Consider the following 9,584-nt stretch of genomic DNA (forward strand, 5'->3'; position numbering starts at 1 on the left):
AAAATCAGACAGATTAGAGCCCACACAGAAACATACCGACAATCCTCCTTTCCACGAACAATACGAGACTGGAATAGAAGGGAGAACCGATAGAGGTACTCAGGGTACCCTCCGCCACACACCGTCAGGTGGCTTGCGGAGTATGGATGTAGATGTAGATCCAACTGAGATCACTAAACACACCAAAATATCACCACCAACCAAATAGCACACCAGCTACTGCTAAATGGCAAGCCCAGCCATAAATCCAAAATACCAAAACTATGAAGATGTGAGGAAGATGAGAATAACAACTTTTCACTTCCATTCACAATAGATGAATTACAGAAAGCTATTAAACAGAGTAAAACTGGTGAGCCAGTTGGCTTGGACTATTTACGAACTGAGCAAATCAAGCACTTTGGATTAGCAACAAAGGAATGGATTCTCCAACTCTTGAATAAATGTGTTGATAGATGTCAAATTCCAAAGATATGGCAGAAGGGTCAAGTAATTGCTATACTGAAACCAGATAAAGAATAGTCCAAAGAATTTTAGACCAATCGCATTACTGTGTCACCTTTACAAACTGCCGAAGAGAGTGACTTTAAACCAACTCTCACATTTTATTATTGATATCTTGCTTATATCGCAGTAAGCTGGAATCTGCCCTGGTAAAAGCTGCACAGGACAATTACTCAGTCTTACACTGTTTTAGAAGATGGCTTTGAAGCCCGTAAGGTGACAGGAGTGGTATTTATGGACTTGACAGCAGTGTACGACACCATCAACCACCAATTACTATTAAAAAGGTCTACAACCTAACCAAGGATTTCAGCCTCGCCAGGCTTAACACCAATCTTCTACAGAATCGAAGATTCTTTATTAACCTCCAAGTACAGCACAGCTGATGGAGGCTACTGAAAAATGGCCTTCCTCAGGGAAGTGTGTTGGCTCCAGCTCTGTACAATATATATAGTAGTGACCAATCTATAGTCTCCAACTGCAGGAGTTTCTTGTATGGTGATGATCTCAGTCTGGCAACCCAAAGCACAAACTGTGATTCAATAGTAATCACCCTAAAGAATGCTCTTGAAGATCTGTCAAAATACTAAAGAATAAACCAGCTTAAATGAAAACCATCAAATACACAACAAGTGTGTGCTTTCAATCTGAGAAATAGGGAAACCACCCACAAGAAAGGCTGAATGGTCTGGGGTTAAATTGGAACACAGTGACACTCCAAAATACCTAGGAATGACACTCAACAGATCTCTAACATTCAAAACACACTGCATGAATTTAAAATCAAAAGTCTCCACCAGACCAACATAGTGAAAGAACTGGCCTGATCACAGGGGAGCAGCCAAGCTGAAATGATCCGAATTTTTGCAATGGCATTATGCTACTCTGCTGCAGAGTCTGCTTGCCCTGTTTGGTATAAGTCAACACATGCCAAACAGGTGGACATTGCCCTAAACGACACATGCAGAATTATAATAGGCTGTTTGAAATCAACTACAGTCGATTGGCTCTACCACCTCGCAGGAACTGCACCACTTCCTGTTTGAAGAGAAAGTAGCAACAAACAGGGAAAGAATTAAACTGAAGCAAGAAAAATGCATCCCATGCATGGATAAGAACCCTACGCACAATGACTAATGTCAAGAAAAAGTTTCCTCAGAACATCAGAGAAACTAACAACCGCTGATGAAGAAGGCAGGCTGCAACTATGGAGGGCTGAGACACCCCACCCTCCTGGTTGGAAAAGATTTTCACAGAATCTTTACCCCCTGGTCATGGTGAGAATTGACCAACCTAGAAGTCCTTGAATACGCTGAGGTCAGGTGTGGGCAGAACACAGACTAACTTGGCATAATGGGGATACATTGAAGGAAGCAAAACTCAATATGACTGTAGGGAAGAACAGACTGTTCAACATATGTTTTAGTGTCAACTGTGTTCTACCAATTGTACAGAATATTATCTTCACCAGGCAACGGAAAATGCACTGGAAATGGCCAAATTTTGGTCAGAGATTATATAAACTGTGTTGACCTGTCAATAATTGTATAAACAGTGTTTTTATGTATGAACGTTTCTGAGATGAAAATAATAATAAAATAATAATAATAATAATAATAATAATAATAATAATAAAATGATAATAGACTTTTTGCAGATGATGCAGTTATCTGTAATGAAGTACTATCTCAAAGAAGCTGCATAAATATTCAGTCAGATCTTGACAAGATTTCTAAATGTTGCAAATATCAGCAACTTGCTGTAAAAGTTCAGCAATGTAGAATCATGTACTCACTAAACAAAAAAATGTTGTACCCAATGACTAGACCTATAATATCAATGAGTCATTGTTGGAATCAATCAACTCATACAAATACCTGAGTGTAACACTTTGCAGGGACCTGAAATGTATTGATCACCATAGGTGGTAGACTTCAGTTTATTGGCAGAATACTGAGGAACTGCAATCAGTCCACAATGGAGATTGCTTACAAATTACTTGTGCAACCAGTTCTTGAATATTGCTGAAGTGTGTGAGAACCATATCAGATAAGACTAATAAAGGATATTGAACATAATGCAGAAAAGGGCAGCACAAATGGTGACATGTTTGTTTAATCTCTGGGAGAGCATCACAGAGATACTGAAGAAACTGAATTGGAAGACTCTTGAATGTAGACATAATCTGTCCCAAGATAGTCTATTAACAAAGTTTCAAGAACAGGCTTCAAATAATGTGTCTAGAAATATACTACAATCCCCCATGTATCACTCACACAGGAATCGTCAGTACAAGAAGTATTAGAATAATTACTGCATGAACAGTGGCATTCAATCTATCATTCTTCCCACACTCAATATATGAAAGAAATGGAAAGAAATACTAACTGATACAATGGAATGTATCCTCTACCATGCACCTCACTGTGGTTTATAGATTGTTGATGTAGATTTCAACATGGAGTTCACTATCTGTTATGTGAGTTCCACTGGTTTTCATTCACATTGTTGTGAATACTTCGCTGTTGATCATCAGGATTTTGATAGTAATCTGTGGGGGCCATTTTTTAGGATATTAGAGTAGGCCTAATACTTCTGTCTCAGATATAAATATTACTTTTATTTTCTTGGTCAACAAATTTCTTGATAGCAAAAAGAAGAAATCAAGACAGACATGAACAGAATGACATCAGAATAGAAAGCCACTAACCAATCTGATAACAATATCAATTTCACCATCTGTGGTAGTGGACTAACAGCGGGCAAAGTCTGTCCAGTATAAAGTGTGACACATGAGTAATGGACCTTTCAGCTGCACTAAGCAGATTGTTAAAGATGCAACAATTTCCAGAATCACAATGAAATACTATTACTCTTTCACCCAGCAGATGCGAGACAATAGTACATATAATTTTAAATGCTTGTTCCTGCAGCTCTCATACAAACCCTACCTATGGTACTGAGAAAAATAACGTATCTACCGGTTACCTAACACACTAAATCTTAAAAGCAGATTTGAAACACACTAATTTTATGTTTCCATTCTTAAAGTAAGAAATTAATGTCCTCATGTATTACATAAAAACGTTACATAGCTTGTATTTGTGGTCATTATGTACATGGTATAACATAAATGATAGTGATTCTACTTAAAATTAAAGCATAAAACTATATGATAAGATGCCAAGTACGTCAACAATATGGCAGTGACTGAATGGTACTCGCTCTGTCACAAAATATATGTAACACAGTGAGTACATAAAAGAGAAACACTGCCAAGCAAATTCTGAATGGAAATAGAATAAACTTAAGTAGGTCCTATGCCAACAATTTGTGGCAATGCAGTTTGTTAATTTAAGAGGAAAACTAGAAAATCAGCTCCTGAGAGCGTAAATGAATTTAGAAATAAGGCTATTTATGACAAAACAGCGAATTTTTATTTAAAAAAACAATCTGATGTTCAGGAAGGCAATGATGGATAAAAAAACGTAAGAGTAATAAAAACTTACTCTGATATTCCTTACTGATGTCCGGAAAAAGACTGAAGTTTTCGCTGCTGTCGTCGTCGTCTGTATCAGACATTATGAGGGCTCTTAAAACCTATTGAAAAAGAAAACATAGTCACTTCTTGTACTCATACGCGTTGTAAGCTATAATAGAGTATTTTATTGGTCCCCTTGTATCTTCTTCTGTTGATAAAGAGGGAGAGAGATACATGACATCAACATATTAACCTACAACTGTTCAATATCGTGTAGCAATTTTGTATAACCTACGTAAAATTGAAACTTTTAGTACAGCACCACACTTTTATTCAATATCAAAGTTTATGCAAAAGGTCAGAGTATCTATACATTCGGTTCTATTGGTTCACGAAAACAAATGTATCTGTCAATAACAAAAGCTAAAAACACAACACCACATACATATTCGCATATCTCGCGCGCTTAGTTATTGCTTGCTTTCCCACGCTGCCAACATACCAAGTACCAACCCTGTATCACAAAATCATAATTCCGTCTGTACTACTCACTAAGTACAGTTTAACTGTGATGGCGTCACATATATGCTAACATTATCAGAATAGTTTGTTTCATATATCTCGGACCTGTGTTAAGCTATACGGCGACTAACGAGTTTATCTGTTTCTTGTCCACATTCCATTTAATGGTACCTTTATAGTGTAAACTCAGACGTGTAAATATCAACAAAAACATCGTGTTCATAATTATCATATGATGGTTAAATCGAAGATTTAATGCTTTCAGGCGCTAAACCACAATAAAAGTGTACTATGGCACTCAAATCGAGCAAAATTTACAGAAGAAAATGCTGGTATCAAATAGTAGTATTGTTCCATACGTTTTCTTTACATTTAACGTCACAGGTGTAGTCTCACAAGGCGCTAGGTCATCGCATAGTGTTTGTGTTACAGACCCTGACTTTTTTTTGCCTTTGCATCTTTAGCTACAGCTTCTTCTAGCAATGTATTGGTCGAAACAAATATCGCTGTTCGTCGAAACCTTCTCTCAAGCAGTTTCAAGTGCGGCAGCATATAGTGCGTTTAAAATTAGTTGCGACTTTTGACGTTTGGCTGACCGGAGAGGGACGTGACGCCGTTAACCAGTCAACACCATGATTAAACAGCACGAATTAGATGCATCAACGTTCGTCAGCTCTCGTTGTAACGTCGTATTTTATGACCCTTGTGTGTTTTGTAGTCGTCAGGTATTGTAAACAAGTGTTTTGTGTAGGTGTTGCATTAATAACAACAGTGCAGTACATCTGAATACGAGATTTTCAATAAAAATGTCCGCGAACACGTTCATGGGTTGGAAAGATAACGATGTGCTGCAAAACATTCCTCGGGATTCGACGGTAGTAATGGACAAAACGCATTACCACTCTATTAATGCCACAAAGCTCCAGCAACGCAGTGAAGAAAAGCGGATATTTTGCGGGTACAAAGAAATGGTCCGTGAGATAAATGTGAACCTAGCATGTATAAGGCGAAGGTAATGGAACTTACAGTGCACAAGCCAAAAACTTCACGCTATCGGATCGACGAACTGGCTAACGGTAAAGGGAATAGTTTAATCAGGCTTCCTTCATATCATGCTCATTTAGTCCGACGGAGTTTATGGACCTAGATGAAAAGTCCCGTGATAAAAACAAGAAGTTTACGCTCAGTGAGATTCAAACGCTGACCAAAGAAGCCACTGAAAATGTTGCGCGACAGGACTGGTCTTGATTTGCCAGCCTTACCAAGAAGGCACTCCATGAGAAATTGATTCACGAAGGACTGTTTCAAGTTTTGACGAATATGTAACTTCTATTGTTGCCATGTTAAAATTTGCTTTTTCTGTCAAAACACAGAAGAGTTCGGAAATGTTCATCTAATTACCATTCTAATGCAATTCAATTCAATTCAATTTATCAGCGTCCTTGTAGTACATCATCGAAATGACATAGGACTTGTCAATAAACATTACAATTTAATTCTAATGCAGTTGAAATTGCAACAGAATCCTGAAATAGTGTCTTATTAAATTAACAACGAAGTGCTAGTCATGTCAATGGTTTATGAAACAGTCCGTTCTTAGTATAAAAATAAACTAGTAATTTCTTCACTTATATTGTCACAAAATCAACACCAGTTCTCGTTTCACCAGCTATCGATGGCTCTCAGTAATTAAATAGTAATTTCACTGAAAAAAATCTATAGTCGTCTGAATCAATTGGAATGAAAGTAAATCTAACCTAATATCTCGCTAGATATGGAAGTTTCGCATATTATTCTTATGGCTAAACACGCTCGTCTTTGCGCGCTGTCATTTGCCAAAATTTTGTTTGGATATCTCGAACCATTTATGACATACGAGTAATATGTGAAAATTTTATTATAGTTTTTTCACTGACACACGAGTTTGTCAGGGAGTGCTTTAAATACATTGAATTTTCTCGAAATTGGGAAGAGACGGTGGTGTTCTTAAAAATTTAAAGAATAATTCAATATATCATCTACATTTAGTACGCAGCAACATGTAACCTATCGCGCACCAAACACAAATTCATAGCGATACCTATTTTTCACTGCAAACTAAGAATTTCTTACAGTAGTTTACCTACTATCGAAATTTCACTAAATGATAGCCAGTTCATCATGAAGCTGGCGAATTGAAGATGTGTGAGAATTAGAGCTTATTACCGAATAGTTTCTTTAAAAACGTCTGAGAAAAAATCGCATATCGGCCAGCTTGCGCCGCTTTCTGTTCACCCTGTCAAGCGAGCCTGACAGGTTCCGCACCTATAAGGTGTTGTTATACTGTGGTCACGTGTTGACGCGTCCAGCACACGCTGGCAACCATGCTTTCCTCCACTTGCTCCCTACAGAACTGTCAAAAGTCCCAACTTATTTTAAATGCACTATAATAGCATTCATTCATCAACAGTGCAGCCACCAGCTCCAGTAGGTGATCATCCAGATCCTCTTACTATTTGGAATTTGTTTATGACTGTCAGTGTTTGAATATCATACTGAAATTGATTAATGTAAAAATAAAGAAAGAAACGCCTGAAAATGAACCAGATGTTCAGTATGAAACTGATTTATGTGGACTAAAACTTCTTTTCGTGCATTCATTCGCCATGCTTTGGATGTAGCGGAACCGAGAGCAGGGTGCCTATTCTGTATCTTTCCGCCATTGTGCCGATCGTTTCGGTACTCAATAGCACCGAACGGTCTAGTACTGCCCTGTGTTACTCAGTATGAATTTCGGCAGCGATACCGTACAGATCTAGAGAACTGCCCAGCTAGCACTCAAGCTTATTTCAAGGTGGATATTGAGTTTAGGTTCAGTTGAAAATTCAAGATTGAAAAATCAGCCTGTTACACAGCTTATTTCAAGGTGGATATTGAGTTTAGGTTCAGCTGAAAATTCAAGATTGAAAAATCAACCTGTTACACAGTTTACATCAAGCTGTAAAAAGTTAGGTTGAATTAAAATAATTTTCCCAAGCTTGAAATAAACTGTAATTTCCCTGGAAGCCTGTACAGCAGATGCACGCACAGCATAGCTTCCATAGACGTCCACAGGAAGCGCCACAAGCGTTTATAAGCCTTGCACTCACTCTGCTAGGTTTACAGCCATTTTACTTTTGTGACGCGCGTTAATGATTGTTGACTGTTGTGAAGTTTGTTTTATACTCGAAAATAGTTCGGTAAGTGTGTGGCGTCTCCTGCCTTACTGCTACACCAGGTCTGAAGAGGATATATAGTGTATTACAGGTACGTTGGTGCATTTTCTCTAGTGGTACGTTAATATTACAAATGTTAAATATTATTACGTAACGTAAAGAAATATCATATTCTTTTATGTAGAAAAATTGAGCCTGGATGAAAGTGAAATGGATTACCAGCTAAGAATACATATTACAAGTTGTTCAGCAAAAAGAGGTCATTTTAAACTAGCTCTCTAGTACGTGGCACCAATAAATTAAAACTTAATGTTATTTTACCTTTTTAAAATCTCGCCTTTTTTTGTTCTTTTACATTTCAGTTCCCCAGAACTGGTAATTTCTTAAATTCATTTTGATTTCTTCTTTTATTTCATTTTGATTCAGTTTTACTCACCAAAAAATAATTGTGGGTAGAATAAAAGTCTACATTTTTCTAAACAGTAGATTCCTTACAAGCTTACAGTATGAGGTGTATATCATTTCAAGTAATTGTTTCTTTATAATTCAGATTAAATGACCCTGAAACTGTTAGAAATAGTGATGTGTGGCTTCTTCATGAAGTCATCGCAAAATTACCCAAATATCATCTTTACTTTAAAAATTTCAAACATAAAGTTATTTCAAATTACTTTAAAATTTTTTTGAATGAAGTCACCAGAAGCAGCTGCTTACTCAGTGACATTTATACTAGTTAATGAGTCTTACTACATCAGTGAGTTCGAAGTTATTTTGCTAATCTGGGGTATAAGTTATATTTAGGTTGATCAGTTTCAACTTTTTACATTTTTTATGTTTAGGTATGGCTAACATTTTCTTTTACCTTTTACAGGATCATTATACCGGCAGAAGTCAGTGATATTTGATCCTTCTATGGTCTGTGCGCTGGGGCTGGAGGGGCTTCAGAATAATTAAATTTTAAAATAAAACAATTTTAAACACTTTGAAAATAAAAAAATTTAAACATACATGTCTTGATAATTTTTTTCACACCATTTCCATTCTGATATTTATTTAATTAATTAGGTTCAATAAATTCAGATTAATAATTATATAGCTTAAAACAAGCTGTAAATACCAGGCTGTATTCCACGTGTGTAGATACAGCTGCAGCCAAACTTGATAAGTCAAGCTTGAAATATAGCTTGAACTCTGCCAACTTTGATGTTTGTTTCAAGCTTGAATCCAACTACCAGGCCTGAATATTCCAGCTTTGATCAAGCTTATATACTTGAACTTTACATCTGGAAACAAGTTTGAAACCGGCTTACTGTGCTATCTGGGTGAAGCGCTGTTATCGGTTCGTGTCGCGCAAGCCAATCAAAAGCAAGCGGCCGCAGATCCGCGCATGTGCACTGCAGGGCGCACAGCGCCACGAACACAAAGCGGCTAGCAGACGACACAGACGCGCTATTCTTCCAAGTGCCGAAAATTGCGTTTACGTTGCCATAACGCATGACGCCGCATTCTATCGAGCTGACGTGCCCGCCTTCATCGCACTTGCCTCCTCCTTAACAGTGTCAGGCGCAGTATATCCATGACTGTCAGCTGAAATGCCTATTTTACAGTTTCTCTGACCGCATGTTTCCGTGCATGCACAATAACGATAGCGTATTTGACTGTATTCTGCAGATTGTCGTAAATGCTGCATTATGTCATCTTATTCTCATTCACACTGACATCGTGTTTTGGATTTTACGTTTCGGAAAATGAGTTATGAATAGTGTGTAGTACCACATAGTACTAATACATCCATAAAAACACCCGAAAAATTGATTCTGAGAGTTTCAAACAATAAGAAGATAAACAGTATATGGTTATAAGACGCTCGTAGAGATCCAAAT

The 9,584-nt window shown here is 37.3% G+C and overlaps 1 protein-coding gene across 3 annotated transcripts in view; it reads right to left on the reverse strand.

The window, feature by feature from the left end:
* Positions 1 to 4,551, reverse strand: part of LOC126100919 (uncharacterized protein CG4449) — a 153,428-nt gene extending 148,877 nt beyond the window's left edge. Inside the window, exons 1-2 of one of the 3 annotated variants that reach the window (XM_049911586.1) lie at positions 4,431 to 4,551; positions 4,014 to 4,104 (exon numbers count right to left, since the gene is read on the reverse strand). In XM_049911586.1, coding sequence (XP_049767543.1) covers positions 4,014 to 4,086 — 73 coding nt within the window. In that variant the 5' untranslated portion in view covers positions 4,087 to 4,104; positions 4,431 to 4,551. Of the gene's footprint in view, positions 1 to 4,013; positions 4,105 to 4,238 lie in introns of all 3 variants that reach the window. The other 2 variants (XM_049911585.1, XM_049911584.1) reach the window with 2 other exon arrangements.
* Between the last annotated feature and the right edge of the window lie 5,033 nt (positions 4,552 to 9,584).

This window comes from Schistocerca cancellata, chromosome 9 (assembly GCF_023864275.1).
Source record: "Schistocerca cancellata isolate TAMUIC-IGC-003103 chromosome 9, iqSchCanc2.1, whole genome shotgun sequence".
Lineage (NCBI taxonomy): Eukaryota > Metazoa > Arthropoda > Insecta > Orthoptera > Acrididae > Schistocerca > Schistocerca cancellata.